At 44.7% G+C, this 23,000-nt stretch overlaps 1 protein-coding gene across 3 annotated transcripts; it reads right to left on the bottom strand.

Annotated features, from left to right (window-relative positions):
* Nucleotides 1–1,561: 1,561 nt before the first annotated feature.
* skp1 (S-phase kinase-associated protein 1) lies at nucleotides 1,562–22,226 on the bottom strand. 3 transcript variants are annotated; one of them, XM_055643242.1, is made up of 6 exons: nucleotides 22,085–22,226; nucleotides 19,893–19,989; nucleotides 18,471–18,544; nucleotides 17,750–17,893; nucleotides 4,916–5,056; nucleotides 1,562–3,392 (listed from the first exon to the last, which is right to left on the bottom strand). In XM_055643242.1, the coding sequence occupies exons 2-6, from the start codon at nucleotides 19,987–19,989 to the stop codon at nucleotides 3,357–3,359; spliced, it is 492 nt and encodes a 163-aa protein (XP_055499217.1). In that variant the 5' UTR covers nucleotides 22,085–22,226; the 3' UTR covers nucleotides 1,562–3,356. The 3 variants fall into 3 exon arrangements, with proteins under 3 accessions (XP_055499217.1, XP_055499218.1, XP_055499219.1); XM_055643243.1 differs by lacking the exon at nucleotides 22,085–22,226 and adding an exon at nucleotides 21,959–22,062; XM_055643244.1 differs by lacking the exon at nucleotides 22,085–22,226 and adding an exon at nucleotides 21,357–21,409.
* Nucleotides 22,227–23,000: the final 774 nt, after the last annotated feature.

The raw sequence follows: 23,000 nt of genomic DNA, 5'->3' as shown, positions 1-23,000 counted from the left end.
TGGGAGAGAGGAGGGACAGGACAAATCCCACCACCACCCCCACACCCTCTAGATATGGATACCATGTCCTCCAGAGATGTTGCCTGGTCTACAGAGTCACTCCAGCAATTTGAGTCTTGTTTTGTAAACCACCAGGCGGCAAGGTGGCATGTCGGTACCGTTCCTGCCTCACAGTGCCAGATACCTGGGTTCGGTACTGACCACGGGTTCGGTCTGTTCAGAGTTTGTACTTTCTCCTCATGACCGCACGGGTTTTCCCCGAGATCTCCGGTTTCCTCCCACACTCTAAAGATGTACATGTTTGTAGATTAGTTGGCTTCGGTAAAAATGGTAAAATTGGCCCTGATGTGCAGGATAGTGCTAGTGTACGGGGTGATCACTGGTCGGTGTGGACTCAGTGGGCTGAAGGGCCTGTTTACACATGTATCTCTAAACTAAGCTAAAAAGCACCTGCAATTCCTATCATCTTATGATACGATACGATAGAATGATAGTGTACATGGGGCATCTAGATGGGTCAGCGAGAACAAGTTCAAGTCATCCAGAGATTTTATTGTCATGTGTCCCAGATAGGACAGTGAAATTATTTTCCGCTCCTGGACGCTCAAGTTGCCGAACCAAGCCACGATGCAACCAGTCAGCATGCTCTCTACTGTGCACCTGGAGAAGTTCGAGAGAGTCCTCTTTAACATACCGACTCTCCGTAATCTTCTCAGGAAGTAGAGGCGCTGATGTGCTTTCTATATAATTGCATCAGTGTGCTGGGACCAGGAAAGATCTTCAGAAATATGCACGCCCAGGAATTTGAAGTTCTGTTGACATAAACGGGACTGTGGGACCCCATCCTACCCCTTCCAAAGTCCACAATCAGTTCCTTGGTTTTGCTGGTGTTGAGGGCCAGGATATTGTGCTGGCACCATTTGGTCAGTCGGGTGATCTCGCTTCTATACTCTGACTCGTCCCCATCAGTGATACGTCCCACAACAGTGGTGTTGTCGGCGAACTTGATGATGGAGTTCGCACTATGACCGTCATGAGTATAGAGTGAGTACAGCAGGGGGCTGAGCACACTACACAGTTATGAGTATAGAGTGAGTACAGCAGGGGGCTGAGCACACAGCCTTGAGGTGCTGCCGTGCTGATTGTTATCGAGGCTGACACATTTCCACCAATAGGCTTGATGTGGTCTGTGTATGAGGAAGTCGAGGATCCAATTGCAGATCCCACACAATTCGTTATGAAGTCTGTAACAACTGTGGCGTATTCATTCATGTCCTTTGTGGAGTCCCTGAACATTGCCCAGTCTACAGTCCTCTGCCCCCCGCCCCCCCAAACCAGCTCTGTAGAGTCCTCACCTCTGTACAATCCTGACCAAGTTGAACCGAAGGACATGTTTCCACGCAAAGTGAATAACATAACAATTCTTCATTGGGCAGAGGAGGGATAAAGTATAAGTGAAACTATCCTCTTAAATAATAGCAGCAAGATCTTCAATGCATCAACACCACAATTTTGAAACATTCAACGGGATAACAATGAAATAAACAAAACCGACAGAAAGTAATTTGTGGGCCTATTTTATTTGATAACAAGATGGAATCAGACAATAATTACAGAAAAACAGGAACATCTCAGAGATTGGCACAAAATGCTGGAGTAACTCAGCAAGACAGGCATCATCTCTGGGTGACGTTTTGGGTCGAGACCCTTCTTCGTAGCTGAAACATCAACCATTCCTTCTCTCCAGAGATGCTGCCTGTCCCGCTGAGTTACTGCAGCATTTTGCGTCTATCTTTGGTGTAATCCAGCATCTGCTGTTCCTTCCTACACATCTTAGAGATTTCAAGTTGTAGTCATGCACAGCAAGGCTAATAAATCCAAATAATTGAAGGATCCCATTAAAGTTGTAGCATTTATCTAGCCTGAAGTGTTGGTCTTGGTTAAACTAAACCGGTGAAGGCTGAAAGTTCCAATCAAGATGCCACTAGGGTTCTTGCAATAACATCCAAGGCTAACATACCCATACATACCATACTCTTATTACAGACATCCAAGCCACTTGCAGGATAATACAGAGAAGGTGGGAAAGCCAGTCAAAAAGAAAATAAAACAGCTTAGTGAATTGGACAGAGTGGATATGGGGAGGATGTTTCCATTAGTGGGAGAGTCTAGGTCCAGAGGTCACAGCCTCAGAATTAAAGGACGTTCCTTTAGGATGGAGATGAGGAAGATTTTTTCAGTCAACGGTGCTGAACCTGTGGAATACATTGCCACAGAACGCTGTGGAGGCCAAGTCAATGGATATTTTTAAGACAGCGATAGATAGATTCTATATTAAAATGGGTGTTAGGGGTTATGGGAAGAGAGCAGGAGAATGGGGTTAAGAGGGAAAGATAGATCAGCCATGTTTGAATGGCAGAGTAGACTAATTCTGCTCCTATCAGGTATGAACATGGAGAATATAATTGTAAAGGCTCAGGAGCAATAATGCTTGCATCACATTGGCAAGAGGTTTTACAGTGATCACTGGGGTGGAAGATTGCAACCTTCATGTGGTCCACCCCGTGTCGACTAATGCAATCAAGCCGACGAGCACAAACAAAAAGATCAAATAGAACAAGCTGACCTACAACTTTAGGCAGTGCACGCCATACGCAAGAAGAAGAAGAAGTGATCACTGATTATAAAGACCGCACTACAGTCCAGTCACGCATGCAAACTGCTCATTGGGAACCTGGAAACACAAGTACGTTGCTAAATGTTGCAGTATTGTGGATGACTAACCCTGCATCATAAATCGAGGCATGAGAGAGGGAAGGAAGATCAATTTAAAAAAACATACCACAGCAAGCTCTTCACACTGTAACCATTTCATTTATATTACAGCTTATCTCAGTTCGAGAATTAAATGCTGCTTTAATTTAAATACGTTCAGCCTTTTTTACCATCTATTTATGAAGAATACCCCCTCACTGCATAGCCTGCTGATTGTATTTGCCTTTGTATTTGACGAGATGATATGATAATCAAACGTCCACAGTATTAAAGAATTCCTGTCTAGTCCGCACTCTTTAAATTTTATTAACACATGCATCCTAATCCTCTTGAAGTCACTCTACTGTAATGGATTCGGCGGCGCAAGACCGGATATCACTTCCAATCCTATGGCAAGATAAAGGCTAGAACACAGAGCTCTGAACAAGAGAGGAACCATCGTGCAATCAAAAATGCTAAGTGTGTTTTTCTCCCCCCCTTTCCTGCATTTCCCAAATAATTATCATGTACAAAACAGTGCAATAGGATTTGGAAGAATTATCTCAGTGTATTCGAGAACAGTTATGAAGCAATTTTTTTTTTCACTTTTCTTCACACCACTGATTCTCCTTGCGTACCTGGAAATAAAAGGAGTAAATCAGTCATGTACTCAGTGAAAGGTCAATTAAACGTGTGGTTAAATGGCCTTACTGGATACCAGGGCATAATTCCATCCATCCTTTCTCCCCGTGGCCCGCGTGGGTTTTCTCCGGGTGCTCTGATCTCCTCCCATACTCCAAAGATGTACAGGCTTGTATGTTACGTGTAGGAAAGAACTGCAGGTGCTGGTTTACATCAAAGATAGGCACAAAATGGTCGAGTAACTCAGCGGGACTGGCAGCATCTCTGGAGAGAAGGAATGCGTGACATTTCGGGTCGAGAGCTTCTGAAGAAGGGATCCATTCCTTCCATCCAGAGATGCTGCCTGTCCCGCTGCGTTACTCCAAATTTTGTGTGTGCGCGCGCGAGTGCCTCGGTCTTAGCGGGCCGAAGTGCTGGTTTTCCGCGCTGTATCTCTAAAACTAAAACTATGATTTTCACGAAGTGGAGAAATGAATAACATCCACAGCATAATGAGATTATATTAACTAAGCAGACTTCATGCACCGAGAAGTGCTATCTGAAGGGTTCCGATCCGAAACGTCACCCATCCTTTTTCTCCAGAGATGCTACCTGATCTGCTGAGTTAATGTGTCTATCTTTGGTGTAAACCAGCATCTGCAGTTCCTTCCTGTACGTCTATGTGCTATCATTAGTTTAGTTTATTGTCACGTGGACAGAGGTACAGTGGAAAGCTTTTTGTTGTGTGCTCTCCAGTCAGCAGAAAGACTATACATTATTACAATCGAGCCGTCCACAGGGTGTGCTCTTCCCCAATCGCTAGTCAAGGACTTAAGTGGGAAAGACCATAAATTGAGAACAATGACTTCTCCAATTTCCGGTAGCCCTTGCTGTCTCCTCCTCTTCTCAGCCCTCTGGCTCCTCCTCTCCCTTTCTTCTTACTGACCTCCCCCCCCCCCCCACCACCCTACATCAGTCTGAAGAAGGGTTTTGGCTCGAAACGTTGCCTATTTCCTTTGCTCCATAGATGTTGCCGCACCCGCTGAGCTTCTCCAGTACTTTTGTCTACCGTCGATTTTCCAGCATCTGCAGTTCCTTCTTGAACACCATAAATTCATAAGTGATTGGAGCAGAACTAGGCCATTTGGCACATCGTCTACTCCGCCATTCAATCACGGCCGATCTATCTCTCCCTCCTAACCCCATTCTCCTGCCTTCTCCCAATAACCCCTTACACCTGAACTGATCAAGAATCTATCTATCTCTGCCTTAACTAATTCAATCTCATCCTTAACACTAAACAAAATAATAATTTAATTGCATTGATAACCACTGATCTATATTTTGTGGTATATTACAGGCATACACAGTTTAAACTTAAAAGGGGCTGCATTAATAAAGTATTTTATGAAAAGTGTACCAATGCTTCAGTTGAGCCCTTTGATTAAGTTTAGACGGAAACACTCTACCGAACACATCTGAATCAGAAAAGCTAATCGTTAAGTGTTTTCAACAATTATGAAGACAATAGCGGTATTACCTGTGCTTCCTCTTCCTCAGTAAAGTCATTTTTGATGTTGAAAGTCTTGCGAATCTCTTCTGGAGTTTTACCTTTGATCATGTTCGCTACAGTTTTGCACGTCACATCAAGCAGGCCTTTGATGTCTAAATAGTTCGCAGCCTAAATAAAAGATGTAAATATTCATGTTTGAAATGCGAAGAGCCAAACTAATCTTAGAAGAACATCACATCAAAAAAGGATTTCCACTGGAGATTTCTATACAAGTACAAAACTACTTCAAATCTTTCTACGTCTCTTACAGACATTAACTTTGTGCCACTGATCACGATCACACATACGCGCACACACACACACACGCACACACACACACACACACACACACACACACACACACACACACACACACACACACACACACACACACACACACACACACACACACACACACACACACACACACACACACACAGTGGCACAGCGGTAGAGTTGCTGCCTTACAGCAAAAATACAGCACCGGAGACCCGGGTTCGATCCCGAATATGCATGCTGTCTGTACGGAGTTCGTACATTCTCCCCGTGACCTGTGTGGGTTTTCTCCGAGATCTTTGGTTTCTTCCCACATTCCAAAGACGTACAGGTTTGTAGGTTAATTGGCTTGATAAAATGTAAATGTACAAATTGCCCATTGTAAAATTGTCCAACTTCCAGTATAATCCCTGGCGAACTCTTCGGAAGGTACACGGTACACACACGTGTACTTGATTTAGGCTTGATTGTTTAGGTTAGTTTAGTTCAGAGATACAGCAAGGAAACAGGCCCTTCAGCCCACCGAGTGCACACCAACCAGAGATCCCCGCACATTAACACTATCCTACCCACACTTAGGACAATTTACACTTACACCAAGCCAATTTACCTACAAACCCGTACGTCTTTGGAGTGTGGGAGGAAACCAAAGATCTCAGAGCAACCCCACGCGGTCACGGGGAGAACGTACAATCTCCGTACAGACAGCACCCGTAGTCGGGATCGAACCCAGGTCTCAGGCACTGCAAGTATTGTAAGGCAGTAACTCTACCGCTGCGCCACCGTGCCGCCCTGTACTTAGTTCAGTCCAGTTTAGTTTAGTTTATTGCCACATGTACCAATGTACAATGAAAAGCTTTTGTTTTGTGCTATCCAGTCAGCAGAAAGACAGCAGAAAGACAAAGACGTAGGGGGCGCTGTCCTGTACATGGCTGCCCAGCCAGCAGCTGTCTGTCTCTTCATCTTTTATTTTTTTTATTTTAGTTAGTTTAAGTGTTTTGGAGGTCTAGACTTTTTTATGGGGGGGGGGGGGGGGGGGGGGGGGGGGGGGGGGGGGGGGGGGGGGGGGGGGGGGGGGGGGGGGGGGAAACTATCTTTCAGGGTCCCTACCTGGTCGGGAGAGGCAGCTTTTCTCCAGGCTGCAGCTTCGACCCGTCCTCGCGGCCTACCAGCGGGCCTGCGAGCGGCGTTTCCTGTCGGGGACCGCACAGAACCTCGGCTTCGACGGCGGCACAGCGCTGGAGCGCTATCGCAGAGCGGGCGATGCCTTGCCCAGGTCGCCGCGCTGGAGCTCCGGTGAGCTGAAGATCACTGAGGAAAACATCGCGGAGCTGCGGGACCAGCTGCGGGCGGCGGCGCTGAACTTTACACCGGGAGCCTGGGATCTCTAGATGAGATCGCCAGTTGTGGAGCTCCAACCGGCGCGGCCTTGTTGGCTCGGAAGCCGCGGCCTCCAGTGCGGAAGCGGCCGTTCCAGGGTTCCCAGGCCGCTGAGAGGACTCTCCCGAAGCCGGAGCAACATCACCCAGCGAGAACGGCCTGGAACTTCGGGCCTCCGTGGAGGTAACTGTGGAGGCCTCAATAGGCCCGACTATGGGTGAACTGGGGTTGGGGATTGGACTTTGTGTCTTCCCTCATAATGGGAACCATTGTGGGGGGATGTTCTTTATGTTTAAAACTCTTATTAATGTTATGGCTGTATTCTTTTTTTTATGTGCTGCAAAATGGCAAGAAGCATTTCACTTCACTACACCTAGGTGTATGTGAATGTGACTAATAAAATACCTTTGATACTTTGATACTTGATTGCAATTGAGCCATTTACAGTGTATGGATGATAAGGGAATAACGTTTTTGATTGCATTTACATATTATCTAATTTGATTGGAAAGCATTCAAAACAAAGCATCTCGTTTTACCTCAATACACACAACAATAATAAACTTGAATAACTCTCTTATAGCCATCTTAAAAACTGCTAATTAAATAAATCAAATGTAACGTTGTGCATTATTGCTCAACGTTATACTTCCTATCATTCCAGTCTTGAGCTTCTGTGAAAGATAGACACAAAGTCCTGGAGTAACTCAGAGAGGGTCAGGCAGCATCTCTGGAGAAAAAGGACGGGTGCGTTTCGTGATAGGACCTTTCTACAGATTGCAATCTGAGTTGAGTTACTCCAGCACTTTGTATCTTTGGTATAAACCAGTATTTGCATTTCTGTGTTTCTCTCAGCGATGACCAATATAAGTACAGCCATCAAGTCTTCTGTTATCCCAGAGCACCAACTGCCATGAAACAAGACAAAATAACGGTCCCTACATCATCCACTTACTAAATTGCGATAAACTTTGCTACCAATATTCCCTTTAGCCAAGGACGATAAGGGAATGGAATATGTTACCACCCAACACACGTACTGCTCCCGATGTTAAGTCATTTGAGGAGGGACATTCTTGCTATTGAGGGAGTACAGCGTAGGTTTACAAGGTTAATTCCCGGGATGGCGGGACTGTCATATGCTGAGAGAATGGAGCGGCTGGGCTTGTACACTCTGGAGTTTAGAAGGGTGAGAGGGGATCTTATTGAAACATATAAGATTGTTAAGGGTTTGGACACGCTAGAGGCAGGAAACATGTTCCCGATGTTGGGGGAGTCCAAAACCAGGGGCCACAGTTTAAGAATAAGGGGTAAGCCATTTAGAATGGAGACGAGGAAACACTTTTTCTCACAGAGAGTTGTGAGTCTGTGGAATTCTCTGCCTCAGAGGACGGTGGAGGCAGGTTCTCTGGATGCTTTCAAGAGAGAGCTAGATAGGGCTCTTAAAGATAGCGGAGTCAGAGGATATGGGGAGAAGGCAGGAACGGGGTACTGATTGGGGATGATCAGCCATGATCATATTGAATGGCTCGAAGGGCCGAATGGCCTACTCCTACTCCTGCACCTATTGTCTATTGTCTATTTAAAAAGGGGATTGAGCAACTAGATTGCCTCAACATGGTTAAAAAGGCCCATTTCAAAATGTAATTGCGACTCTACTCACTCCGACCTGCGCGGGATAACCACTTATGAGGTGTTTGCGCAGTGATCAACCAGAACCAGAACAGCCCTGAGGGCGTGAAGGATAACACCAAGGCTGCCCAAACTGTTCAAACTGGTTTTAACTCGGACATAATTGGAGGGGTGCAGCTGAAAGCAGCAAGGGAATTTGGCATCTAATCAGCATTTCATCAAGACTCTATCGTTCAAGACTGGATCAAACTAAACACAGGTGACCTATTGAAATTTTTTTTTTTCTTTTTTTTTTTTTAATTTATTTTTATTAGAAGTGCAGTAAATTACAATAATACACATCAGATATATCTTATTACATTTGTTGTACAGAGAGTAATGGCCCTACAGAGAGTGGTGAGGACAGCGGAGAAGATCACCAGATCACCCCAACCAGCAATCCAGAACCTATACCCTTCTCGCTGTCGCAAGAGAGCAAGCAATATTATCAAAGACACCACCCACCCAGCACACAAACTGTTCACCCTCCTACCTTCCGGTAAGCGCTAGAGCATGCGGAAGCAAAAAAGAAAGATTTAAAAACAGCTTAAGACCCTAGCCAAAGACTAAACACAAAAAAAATGGAAAAACAATCGCTCTATTGTAACACAGTAAAATTTCCACAAAATAGGATACATTGTTTGCACCCTTTTTAAAAACTCGTTTTTGCTTTATTGGCATACTGTTTATTTAATATTTTAAATAATATTTTATACCCTATTTTTTACCAGATCTGATACCATTTAATATTTTACATTACTATATGGGCAAACGTATTTGCTGTGTAATAGTTGCATAATGAATTGACAACAAGTTTCTTTTTTGACTACCACTTCGTTTTTCGAGCTTTAAAAAAGATAGAAATAAAATAAGTAAGGAAAGTGAGTAAGAATCGTGAAGGTGCAGGAAAGTGTTGGGGAAAGAAAGCCCCTTAGGGAAGAAGTTAGAGAAGGAAGTAAAGAAAGGAAATAAGACCCTAGAAAGAAAAGAAAAAAAAAATAAATAAATTGAGCATTTTTCCAAAATTTGAGGATAAGCTTTTTTCCCATTATTAGCCCGTAATTAAGTAAGTTCTTTTGAAACACGTTTAATTCGGGGTTACCTTTCGATATTCCAAAAATGATCCATTCTGCTTTTGGTACAAGTTTTATTTTAAATAATTTTGTGAAGATTTCAAATATTTAGTTCCAGAATTTTTGGATTTTTATACAAAAAACAAAAGAGTGCACTATGGTAGCTTCTTGTGACTGACATTTATCACAAATGGGTGAGACATTGGGGAAAAGTTTATTTATTTTACTTTTTGAATAATATAGTCTATGTAATGTTTTATATTGAATTAGAGTATGTCGTACGTTGATCGAGCATTTATGCACATATAGTAGGTATGTTGCAAAGCCTACCTGAAGTGTCGCTGAAAATCTGTCGCTGCGGGTGTGCACGATTTTGGCGCCGTTTAGGGGGGGGCGGGTTTAAAACGCGATTTTCCCTAGGCTGTTCCAATCGAGGATGTTCAGCCTAGTTAATTATTAATGGGAAATCGCTGGAATATTCCGTCGCTTTAGCTATTATTAGTTTTAAAGGCTTTATATAATTGTTGTAGTAGTTTAAAATTTAACCTCTAAACCTGCGACCACCAGCAACCGGCAGGGTCTCATACAGCAGACAACAGAAGGTAGGCTGTTTATTTTTACATTAAAAAGGGCTTCTTAAGATCCCATTATACAAAGTTATATTGCGAGTAGCTAATTTGGGCCCATTATATCCCGCAGTATTTTTCTGGGCATTTGGGGGCACAAATCTAGCGCAATGTGAACATTCTAAACCAGTGAGTTCACAGGATCCCACTAGAAAGCTGATTTAAATTGACTTTAATTTACAGCAATTGAACACTAAATTCCTTCCATTTGGCCTATAAATTAATGTAAATGAGATTTAAAAATCATGTTTTATTGTGAATTATTTGTGAATATTATTTGGACACTTAGGCTATTTAAAATGATAATCATTTATTAAGAAATAGATAGATGTTTAGATCTAGTAATTGAAGTTTGAAATTAGCTCCAATTAGAAACATAGAAACATAGAAATTAGGTGCAGGAGTAGGCCATTCGGCCCTTCGAGCCTGCACTGCCATTCAATATGATCATGGCTGATCATGCAACTCAGTATCCCGTACCTGCCTTCTCTCCATACCCTCTGATCCCCTTAGCCACAAGGGCCACATCTAACTCCCTCTTAAATATAGCCAATGAACTGGCCTCAACTACCCTCTGTGGCAGAGAGTTCCAGAGATTCACACTCTCTGTGTGAAAAAAGTTCTCCTCATCTCGGTTTTAAAGGATTTCCCCCTTATCCTTAAGCTGTGACCCCTTGTCCTGGACTTCCCCAACATCGGGAACAATCTTCCTGCATCTAGCCTGTCCAACCCCTTAAGAATTTTGTAAGTTTCTATAAGATCCCCTCTCAATCTCCTAAATCCTAGAGAGTATAAACCAAGTCTATCCAGTCTTTCTTCATAAGACAGTCCTGACATCCCAGGAATCAGTCTGGTGAACCTTATCTGCACTCCCTCTATGGCAATAATGTCCTTCCTCAGATTTGGAGACCAAAACTGCACGCAATACTCCAGGTGTGGTCTCACCAAGACCCTGTACAACTGCAGTAGAACCTCCCTGCTCCTATACTCAAATCCTCTTGCTATGAAAGCCAACATACCATTCGCTTTCTTTACAGCCTGCTGCACCTGCATGCCTACCTTCAATGACTGGTGTACCATGACACCCAGGTCTCGCTGCATCTCCCCCTTTCCCAATCGGCCACCATTTAGATAATAGTCTGCTTTCCCGTTTTTGCCACCAAAATGGATAACCTCACATTTATCCACATTATACTGCATCTGCCAAACATTTGCCCACTCACCCAGCCTATATAATTGGGTAACTAACTAATTATATGCTTTAGTTTCAGGTCATCCAAGTAAGATTGATTTCTATTTGTTTCATAATGCTTCAATCTATGATAACTGAAAATTTAATTCAGTTCTCTTAATTTTTAAGAAAGTTATGGGCTTTTGACTGTCCACGATCACAGCTTTTTTGTTATGTCCATAGAAAATCAATAGGGAACAAGATGCTAATTTCCGAGTATGCAAATGGCCATAACTTTTTAAATACTTGAGATATGAAAGTGAATTAAGTGTCAAATTTAACTTCTTTTTATGCTTTATCTGATGGGATAAATTGCAGACTTGATATTTAAAATCTCAAAATTTTGTAACATTGCTACATATAGTAAGTGTTTATCCCAGCTCTCTTTTGAAATGTTTATAGCTAGTTCTTGTTCCCAGTCTCTTCTAATACCATCGGTTGTAGGTATTTCTATATTTAAAATAATGTTGTATAAGTATGATATTAGATTTGCTGATTCAGCCTTTGTCTTCATGGCTTCATCCAATAAGTCTGGGTACCTATCGAAATGTTGACAGCAGAAAGGCCATGTAATCCAGCTGAAGTGAATCTTGTCATGTTTAAAGTTTCATTGATAGGATAACAGCCAGGCAAATATATTAAATGCTGGCGATCCAAACTAAACACAAAAAACACTCTGCAAGTCAAGTCAAGTTAACTTTATTTGTCACATACACATACAAGATGTACAGTGAAATAAAAGTGGCAATGCTTGCGGGAATGTGCAAAACATCAGAACAGAACTGAACCAGTGTTTACATTCAAAAAAGACACAACAGTATTTACACCCTGGTGAGAACAGGCAGCATTTGTGCAAAGAGAAACAGACTTCACATTTTCAAGAGTCAAGAGGGTCGAGAGTGTTTTATTGTCACATGTTCCAGATAAAACAATTAAATTCTTACTTGCAGCAGCACCACAGAACATGTAAACATAGAACACTGAAAGATTATCAGAATTTAAAAAAGTGGGGGCGGGGGGCGAAAGGATGACTTTAAAGTTGCAGAAAGGATAGGAAGAGTAAACAGACACGGTGAGATTTGCCGTGGTGATACACTATTTATGAAGTCACGTGATTAATAGATTAATAAGGGAGTTAAAGAGAAAGGAGAAAACAAAGTGACATACATGTTCAGTTTGAAGAAGGGTCTCGACCCGGAACGTCGCCCATTCCTTCTCCCCAGAGATGCTGCCTCACCCGCTGAGTTACTCCAGCATTTTGTGTCTACATACATGTTCATAAGTTGTACGAGCAGAATTAGGCCATTCGGCACATCAAGTCTACTCCACCATTCAATCATGGCTGATCAATCTTTCCCTCTCAGCCCCATTCTCCTTCCTTCTCTACATTACCCTGACTCTAGAATCTATCAATCTCTACGTTTACATCCATTGATTTGGTCTCCACAGCCGTCTGTGGCAATGAACTCCTCAGATTCACCACCCTCTGACTAAAGAAGTGGTTTGTATGTTAGTTGGCTTCTGTGAATTGCCCATAGTGTGTAAGATGCAAAAGTGGGCTAACATAGAACTAGTGTATGGGTGATCGATGGTCAGCGTGGACTTGGTGGGCCAAAGGACCTGTTTCCACGTTGTATCTATCTTTAAAAAATCTCTCGGATGGTTGTTTTGTGAGACCCTCCCTCACTGCTCCCCTCCATGACTCCTTAAGCTATCCATGTTCTCTAGATTCAAAGTTGAAATTCACTTGTCACATGCACCATAAGGTCAGTGAAATATGCACGTTCCCCAGAGACGCTGCTGACCCTGTGAGTTAGTCCAGCATTTTGTCCTTAACTCATTCCTGCATCTGCAGCCCTCTCTCCCCTGTCTTGTTCGTCTGTTGTATTGAACCTTTTGCTGTGTCCATCAAGAAGGACGCAAGCATAAGAGTGACATTGCCAGGCAGTGGGGGCATTCAAGTCAAAACCTCCCTGTACATGGATGATGTTGCCGTCTTCCGCTCGGATCCAGGGTCGGTCCGCAGATTGATCAGCATCTGCGACCAGTTTGAGTCGGCCACGGGAGCCAGGGTGAACCGCAGGAAGAGCGAGGCCATGCTCTTTGGCAACTGGCCCGACCGATCTTCCATCCCCTTCACCATCAAGTCTGATTTCATGAAGGTGCTGGGGATCAGGTGGGGGGGGGGGGGGGGGGGGGGGGGGGGGCTGAGGTGTGTGACAAGAATTGGCTGGAGCGGATAGCCAAGGTTGGGGAAGAAGCTGGAGCTGTGGAGGCAACGCTCCCTCTCCATAACGGGGAAAAATTTGGTCATCAGGTGTGAGGTGCTCTCGGGGCTGCTGTACTTGGCGCAAGTGTGGCCTGTCCCTCCCTCCTACGCCACGGGGAACACCCAGGCCGTCTTCCAGTTCATCTGGGGGTCGAGGATAGACCGGGTGAGATGGGCCACAATGCACATGTCGGCAGACAACGGGGGTAAAAGTGTGCCAAACGTCGCCCTCACCCTGATGGCCACCTTTGTGTGTGGCTGCATCAGCCGGAGTGTAGAGCCAAGGCACGTGGGCACCAAGTGTCACTACCTGCTGAGGTTCTACCTGTCCCCGGTGTTGCGAAGGATGGGCCTGGCGCAGATGCCACGTAATGTGCCAGTAAGCTGGGCTTTGCCGCACTGTCTGTCGTTCGTGGAAAGGTTCTTCTGAACCAACACCTTTGACCACAATTCCATCAGGCAGTGGTCGGCACGGAACGTCCTGCAGGCACTGCAGGAAAATGACTCCATGGATCCTGTGGTGTGGTTCCCAGAGCAGTCTGGCAAAATGCCTCATCGCCAGAACTCGCCAACAAGCACCAGGACCTGGCTTGGCTTGGCTGGCGGTGAGGGGAGCCCTCCCAGTCAGGTCCTTCCTGCACCGTCGGTACCTCACTACCAGCGCGCGCTGCCCTCGGGACGGCTGCTGTGGAGAGGAGACGGTTGCCCACCTCTTTGCAGAGTGTGGATTCGCAAAGAGCATCTGGAGAGGTTTGCAAGGATCCCTGTCACGTTTTTTTCCGAACAGCTCCGTCACAGAGGACTCTGTGGATCTACGGACTGTTCCCAGGGACGCATTCAGAGACTGACATCGTGTGCTGCTGGAGGGTCATCAACTCGGTGAAAGACGCTCTTTGGTCTGCCCGAGCATTGTTCACCACCCAGCGGAGCGAGATGTCCATCGGGGAATGTTGCCGACTGGCCCGCTGCAAACTGCAGGAGTACGTGCTGAGGGACGCACTGAAGCTCGGTGCAGCCAACGCCAAGGATCGGTGGGGGAGGACCACAGTCTAGGGTCCTTCCGCTGCTGGACATGGGGGGCAGAGTGTGGTGCGGTCTATAAATTCCTCGGAGTACATATCTCGGAGGATTTGTCCTGGTCCCACAACACCTCCAAGCTGATCAAAAAGGCACAGCAGCGCCTTTACTTCCTGAGGAGGCTCAAGAAAGCCCACCTGTCCCCCCGGATCCTGACCAACTTTTACCGCTGTACCATAGAGAGTATCCTCACCACCTGCTTCACGGTATGGTACAGCAGCTGCACTGCTGCGGACAGGAAGGCACTACAACGGGTGGTGAAAACCGCACAGCACATCATCGGTGCCCCGCTCCCTGCCATGGATGCCCTCCACCGAAAACGGTGTCTGAGACGGGCTGGGAAGATCATCAAATACCCCTCACACCACAGCCATGGACTGTTTGCCCTCCTCCCATCAGGGAGGCGGTACAGGAGTCTCAGGTCACGTACTAGTAGGATGAGGAACAGCTTCTACAACAATACAATCACATTGCTGAACTCGGAGTCCCGCCGATAGATTTCTCCGGTCCCTCCGTCCCCATTGTTTAATTATTCTGGTTTTTTTTTATTATTCTGTATCTTCTCTCTTTCTATTCTTTTTATTTCTTTATGCACAACTACTACGGACTGACGCAAAACTGCATTTCGTTGTACTCATACTTGTATTTGTGCGATGACATTAACGTTGAATTGAATTGAAAAAAAATGGATACACCCCTCAAAATAAGGGAAGGGATTCCATTCCAGTGGGCCACATGAGTGGCAAGGGTGTGGGGTAAAATTGTGATTTGGGGAAACTGTATTGAATGTATGTATAGCCTCCGAGAATGTCGGATGGAGTTTTGTATGGATCTTGTATTGTATATAATTATTTCTCGAATAAAGTATATTTTGAAGTTTTTTGTTTTTTAATCTGCAGTTCTTTGTGTTTCCGGGAAAATAAATAACATTGCAATTTGGAAATTCCATATTGGAAAATTTATAGTCAGTAGAATTGCTCCCTTACAGTGCCACAGTGCCAGAGCCCTGGGTTCAATCCAGACTACGGGTGCTGTCTGTACGGAGTTTGTACGTTCTCCCCGTGACTGCGTGGGTTTTCGTGGCTGCTCCCATTTCCTCCCACACTCCAAGACGTGCAGGTTAGGAGGTTAATTGGCTTCTGTAAATTGTAAATTGTCCCTCGTAAGTTAAGAGTGCGGGGACTCGGTGGGCCGAAGGGGCTGTTTCAGCATGGTATCTCCAAACTAAACTAAATCGCTGTTAATTCGCCTAATATTTAGTAGCGTCACTTAAACTGTTTGGGAATTGAAAATGCAGTAGCTGTTAGTTCTTCTGTTTAAGGAATAATGTTTTGGCATGAGGACGTTCTATTCCCTGTGCCTATTCCATATCACGAGAGACTAGAAATATATCAACAATTATTTCAGAACCTTTACATAGATCTCATATACGTCTCACAGGAATTCGCAAGCAATAAATTATCTTGAGAGCGAGATCTAGGCAAGAAGGAGAACATGGCAAACATTTTTCAGAGCAAGTAATCATAAAATGGAATGAGGTGAATGGCCATTGATCTATTCATAGTGGAGTTTCAGTATGGGAAAAATGCTGGGATCGAGGAATGACTAGTGGGGCAGATGGGGCCTCCATTAAGCATCTCATCCAAAGGTCAGTACTGACATCGCACTAGTCCTTCAGTCCTAACACTATACTGTCAGTCTATATATTATGTATCAATTTTCAGAGTTGATCATAAACCCATAATGTTCTGTTCTCACAGTCAACGTCATACATTGCTGGTCACCATTTGTTGTGGTGGAAGTGCATTAAAATAAAAGTTTAATTCTGAAGCACAGTTCTGAACGCACCTGTCTACTGGGTTAGTTGGTTGGCTGCACGAGCAAGATTAGAATGAATGTAGAAAGAAAGAAAGTGTTAGTTTTGTTTATTGTCACGTGTACCGAGTTACCATGAAAAATGTTAAAGCACAGAGTCGTTTATCCAGTGAACGGGGGGGAATCAAGAACCAGAGGACGTTAGGTTAAGATGAGAGGGGAAAAATGTAATAGGCACCTGAAGGGCAACTTTTTCCACAAGATGGGTATATGGTACAAACTACCAGTGGAGGTACGACAACAACATTTCAAAGACAAGGTTTAGAGGGATGTGGGGCAGGTGGGACTTAATAATAATAAATTTTATTTTTGGGCGCCTTTCAGACATCTCAAGGATACCTTACAGAGATTAACAGGAATAAAAAACATATAATCAGAATAAAATAAATAATAAAGACATCACAGAAACACAAATTAAAAACAGAATTCAGTCCAAAAGCAAAAAATCAAAAACACAATGTGAAGAGAGAGCAGCGGCAGTTAAAGCGCGCCAGCGTCCACTCTCTCTTCACGGCAGCCATCTTGGACAAGACTAACAAGATTACGTACAGACAAAAAAATCATTCCCCCACAATGGATACCACTGTGGGGGAAGGCACAATGTCCAGTCCCCAACCCCAAGTTCACCCAAAGTCAGGCCTATTGAGGCCACTGCAGTTGCCTCTACGGAGGCCCGATGTTCCTGGCCGTTCTCACCGGGTGGTCTTGCCCCGGCGTCGGGAGAGTCCTCTCAGCGGCTGGCCCACCTGGAACGGCCGCTTCCTAGCTGGGGACCGCGGCTTCCGAAGCCGACAAGACCGCGCCGGTTTGGAGCTCCTGATGTTGAAATCGGCGCCACCCGCACGGCTCCGCAGCCCGGAGGTGTTGAACTCGGCGGTCTCAGCTCACCGGAGCTCCAGCGCGTCGATCCAGCGCGGCGACCCAGGCAAGGCATCGTCCGCTCCGCTCCACAATAGCGCTCCAGCGCTGTGCCGCCACCGAGGCCGAGGTGCTGGGCGGTACCCGTCAGGAAACGGCGCTCCAGGCCCGCTGGTAGGCCGCGAGGACGGGTAGCCCGGAGAAAAAGCTGCCTCACCGACCAGGTAGGGACCTAGAAATAAAATTGCCACCTACCCCCCACATTAAAAAGTCAATTTCTCCAAACGGACGAGACTCAGGACTAACTAAAAACTATAAAAAAAGCGAATTAAACGGACGGCTGCTGGTTAGCAGCCATTCCCCAAAATGGCTCCTCCTCCTCAACTTGCGTAGAAGGGGCATCTTGCTCTGCTTGGGCAGGTTGGGCCCAAAAGGCCTGTATCTGTGCTGTACGACTCTATGAGGTGAAAAAAAAATATTGCTTACCAGAATTAGTTCAAAGAGTGTTCCTTGGTCTACTTTGAGGAACTCTTGATCCCATACAGGGATGTCATCGGTTCTCTTTTCCTTGTTTTCATCATCTTCAGGAGGAGGTGGATCATCTTTGTGGTGAGTGCACCACTGAATCACCTGGCGACAGTGCAGACATAGGTACAGATTGGAGAATTACTTGGAACTAACAAACAGAAATAAAAGGCTTAAATAGCCAGGTTATATCCCTTCATTCCTGCAAAGTATTGTTAATAGTTGCGACTTATATTGTGACGTATTCATTTTCTGCTTTGTAAAGCATTATGGTGAATTCTGTAGAAACAAGGAACTGCAGATGATGGTTTACATAAAATGGCACAAAGTGCTGGAGTAACTCAGCGAGTCAGGCACATCGGTGGTGAAGATGGATAGGTGACGTTTCGCATCACAAATCTACAATCAGACTGAAGAAGAGTTCTCCAGAGATGCTGCCTGACCCACTGATTTACTCCAGCACTTTGTATCGATGGTGAATTTTATACTCATTTTCTAAAGAGTGTTCAGCCCTAGGTAATTAAATATTTTTTCTACATTATTGTCACGGTACTTTTTGTTAAGTGGGGATCCATGGTTAGAATTTAGGAGATGCCATAGGAGGGTGGAGAATGGTGTCTCAGTCAAGCCATACGCTTTATCCAGGATGCTGTAGAGTTTATTTCGTGCATTTGAAGCTTACCTTTTTAAGGATTGCAGCATTAACATTTGGAAGTGGCACTGGGTCTTCATCACTTTCATCATCCATCCCCAAATCTATTTACATTGAAAATTACAAAATATATAATTATTCATCAAACTTTCCCCAAAACCTGTCACTGTAACTAAATGCACAAAACAAAAATAAATCTAAACCTAAGTTAATAAACAGAAAAGGCATGTAGTGTCTTCAATATTAAGTACTCCCTGTCTTTGGTTTTACTTTCAGAGATATAGCGTGGAAACAGGCCCTTCGGCCCACTGTGTGCAAGAAAGAACTGCGGGTGCTGGTTTAAATCGAAGGTAGACACAAAGCATCCCTGGAGAGAAGGGAATGGGCGATGTTACACACCCACGTATCTCTGGCTTCTTAAAAGTTGTCTCCAGTTTCCCCCCTCCCCCCTCCCCCCCCCCCCCCCCCCCCCCCCCCATAAAATCAAAAACTCTCTTTAAAAAAAGGACTGCTAGGTGATCCTTCCTGTACACTGTGCTTTCACCGTCTTAATTACAGCGCCAACCTTCCTGTTCATCACGGTGTGTGTCTGTATCACATTGGCTTTGCACCGAATGAATTTCAATCAGACAGCGCTCCCCCCGCTTGCCCTGTCCCCCCCGCCTGCATAACTGGCTGGTGAAGGAAGCGATGTGTGTCTGCGTGTACCACTCTGACAGTCGCCGTTCCAGTCGCCAGTTTTTCGCCTGAAAAAAATCTCCTAAGTGGGACAGGCCCATAACGCTGTGACCAACCAGCAGAGGCAAAATACCAGGACAACTTGGAACTCTTCACGTCATTACATCCAACTATTCTATGGCAGTGGGAAGAGCTTGGAGAAAGGTGCTTGTCTTCACAACTCAAAAATGGCTGAAAAGCAGAGGAAAAAAAAAGATTTTTCCTGAAAGATTTTAACACTTCATTCTACTTTCTGTTGAATTTTCAGTTTCTTCAATAATGTTCGACTTTTATTGAGCAATTATAATGGGGGGCTCGATTTATTAAAAAAAGACACAAAATGGTGGAGCAACTTAGCAGGTCAGGCAGCATCACTGGAGAATATGAATAGGTGACGTTTTAGGTCGGGACCCTTCTTCAGACTCACCTTCTGAAGAAGAGTCCCATCACCTATCCATGTTCTCCGAGGATGCTGCCTGACTCTGCTGAGTCACTCCTGGATTTTGTGTCTTTTTGTGTCTGAACGGCATCTGCAGTTCCTTGTTTCTACAGCTCCACCTATTAAAGGTCAATATTACAATGAATAAATGGTTACCATAAACTAGCAACAAAACGAAAAGTACATTCAACAACCCTTCAGAATCCTTTTCAGAAAATTATAAAGAAACGTATTAACTATAATTTGAAATAAATTATATTTAAGTAAGAAGATGACTTCCAAAGTGACACACTGACCTTCCAACATAGTTTTGATTGTTACAGACTGCTTTGCTATCTCCACATCAACTTCAAATATTTCTCCATCAGAGCTCTGGAGCTTAATGGAAGGCATCTGAAAATGTAACAGAACTATTTCAGAAATTCTGTACTTCAGCATTAGCTCATTTCAACAACTGTCCCCCACTCAAAATATGGATGCATATTTCCACTGGGCTTTTGTTATTAGTGGAGAGGAAATTTGAGACAAAATAGAAATATGAGCTTCACATATGAGCTTTAGTTTAATTTACTTTAGACTTAGCGTGGAAACAGGCCCGAGTCCGCTACGACCAGTGACCCCTGCATACTAACACTATCCTACACATGGGTCGGACAGGTTTGGAGGGATATAGACCAAGTACAGGCTGGTGGGACTAGTGTAGTTGGGACATGTTGGTCGGTGTAGGCAAGTTGGACCAAAGGGCCTGTTTCCACACTGTATCACTCTATGACTCTCCGACACACAAGGAACAGTTTACAATTTTTACTAAAGCCAATTAACCTACAAACCTGTAGGTCTTTGGAGCGTGGGAAGAAAACGGAGCACCCGGAGAAAACCCACCCCAGTCACGGGGAGAACGTACAAACTCCGTACATACAGCACCCCCAGTCAGGATCGAACCCGGGTCTCTGCGATGTGCTGCTGCTACCACCATGCCACAACTGTGCAGGTTTCCATGGATGGTCACTTGGTATTAATGCGAACAAGTCCAAATCTTGTGGTTTGAGGTTCAAGTCTCATTCCAAACACTCAGGTCACCAATAAAAGTTGCTTGAGGAATCGTTACCCTGCCTGAGCCATGATCTTTCAGAAATAATATTTAAAGCAGCACTACTGTCTGCTTGCTTGTGTTGCTCAAGTCAAGTTTATTCGTCACATACACATACGAGATGTGCAGTGTAATGAAAAGTGGCAATGCTCGCGGACTTTGTGCAAAAAGACAAACAAACAAACAACCAAACAAACTACAACAGACTTTGCTGTGCAAAGGCAGGGGAATTTATCTTCTAAACAAACTTTATCCACTTGGTAATCTTCTGCTATGATGCACTTTGGTGACAGGTTGTGAATGATGAGGCCTGGTCTACAGAGCCAACTAACAGTAATTAGGGCCTCAGTGCTCACGATGGTGGTCTAGGAGGGATGACTGATGCTGGTTTGCTTGTATCATCTGTGGATGTGGATAGAGATATTTGATGGAATTTCTCCGGTGCTTTCCGATGTTAGCTACTAATAACTCACAATTTAGATGCTCACCAGAGGTTAGGGTTCACTGCTGCCCGATAGGCTTTAGAAATTTAGAGATACAGCACGGAAACAGGTCCTTTGGCCCACCTAGCCACGCCGACCAGCAATCAACCCTAGCAGTGTAGGACGAGCACTATCCTACACACTAGGGACAACTTACAATTTACAAAAGCCAATTAAAACCTACAAACCTGTACGTCTTTGGAGTGTTGGAGTAAATCAGTGCACCCAGAGAAAACCCACACGGTCACAGGGTGAACTGGCAAGAACAGATAAAAGTGCGCCCAAATTAAGATTTGATCTCTTTGCGCAAAACTCAAGTCAATAGCACACATACAAGCAGCCGGTAAGAAAAGGACAGCAAGCTAAATGTAGAAATAGGAAATGTACCCGAACAGGACAACACCAATCACAAGATAATGGCCTAGGGAGTTTGTGGCGAAATAAACAGCAACACAAATAGTATTTACTGTCAGTGATGTAGGATTCTCCAACAGAACAGAGAAATAGACAAACAGCACAGGTAAAAAGGCCCTTCAAGCCAGCCAAGATGCCCTGTCTCAGCTATACTGTATGATTGTAATCCATTACTTTAAATATTACAGATTTTAAAGAACTTAAGATTTATATATTGAGTCGTTTCCCCCACTTTCTCCTTTCCACCCCCCTCTCCCTTACCCCTCTCAGCCAAAGATCTTATAGACTTTGCTCTCAGCCCTCTACCCCACACCCTCCTGCCACCTTATCTCCCTCCCAATTCCCTCTCCCCTCCTGCGGTGTCTCCACAACACACCCAGGGCGGGCCTACATCCGTGCTGCGCCAGGCCCGTCTCTCTGCTGCCCGGGCCCGTGGTAGCAACAGCCCCCGGGCCCCCGCCCACACTGCGGCCGAGCGGCCACTCCTCCACCCCGGACTCACGCTGAGGCTCCGGCCGCCGGTGAAGCTCCCGCTCCCGCCGCCGCCGCTGCCACCACCGCCTGTCTCTGCAGCTGCCCAACCCCCCCAGCTCGCCTGCAGACAAACAACCTCCCACTTGCTTTAGTTTTACTTTCCATCTCTCTATTGCTTGTTATATATATATGTGTGTGTGTGATATATATATATATATATATATATACACACACACATATCTCAAGTTCAAGCAGCACAAGATAAATACATTTATATATAATATATATACACATACACACACACACAATTGGGTGCACCTTTAAGTGTTGGAGTTGTCCAAGTTATTGGAGCAAAATGATACATATTATTAACACCTCCCCCACCCCAACACACACACACACACACATTTGGAATATATTTGTTTGTGTGTTTGTGTGTGTGTATGTGGGTTTGTGTGTTTGTAGGAAAGAACCAAAGAAGAACTGCAGATCCTGGTTTAAACTGAAAATAGAAAGAAAAAGCTGGAGTGACTCCAGTCTGAAGGGTCTCAACATGAAACGTCACCCATTTCTTCTCTCCAGAGATGCTGCCTGTCCCGCTGAGTTACTCCAGCTTTTTGTTTCTATCTATATAGTGTGTGTCTGGTTGATGTGGTGCACAAGGGGAATGAATATTTTCCTTATAGCTTTCATTTCCAAATCAAAATGCATAGGAATAACCTCCAATCCAATAAATCATGCTGCCTCATTCCAATAATTGTTCGGGAATATGGGCCTATTCAGTCTATTCCTCACATGAATCAAGCTGATTAACGTCGAGTCTGAAGAAGGGTCCCAACCTAAAAAAGTCACCTATCCATGCACTTCAGGGATGGTACCTGCCCCACTGAGTTACTCCAGCACTTTAACTGGTGAACCGTTGCTGTATGCCTCGAACATAATCC

The sequence above is a fragment of the Leucoraja erinacea genome, chromosome 11 (assembly GCF_028641065.1).
Source record: "Leucoraja erinacea ecotype New England chromosome 11, Leri_hhj_1, whole genome shotgun sequence".
NCBI classification, from domain to species: domain Eukaryota; kingdom Metazoa; phylum Chordata; class Chondrichthyes; order Rajiformes; family Rajidae; genus Leucoraja; species Leucoraja erinaceus.
This window is presented reverse-complemented; position numbering and strand designations above follow the sequence as displayed.

Bases quoted from the DNA above. Each gene is read 5' to 3' on its own strand.
- skp1 (XM_055643242.1), bottom strand. From the start codon at position 19,989: ATGCCTTCCATTAAGCTCCAGAGCTCTGATGGAGAAATATTTGAAGTT. The intron at 5,057-17,749 runs GTAAGCAATATT...TCTTTTATTTAG, and splicing joins CACTCTTTGAACTAATTCTG to GCTGCGAACTATTTAGACAT. The intron at 3,393-4,915 runs GTAATACCGCTA...TTTTATTTCCAG, and splicing joins CTGAGGAAGAGGAAGCACAG to GTACGCAAGGAGAATCAGTG.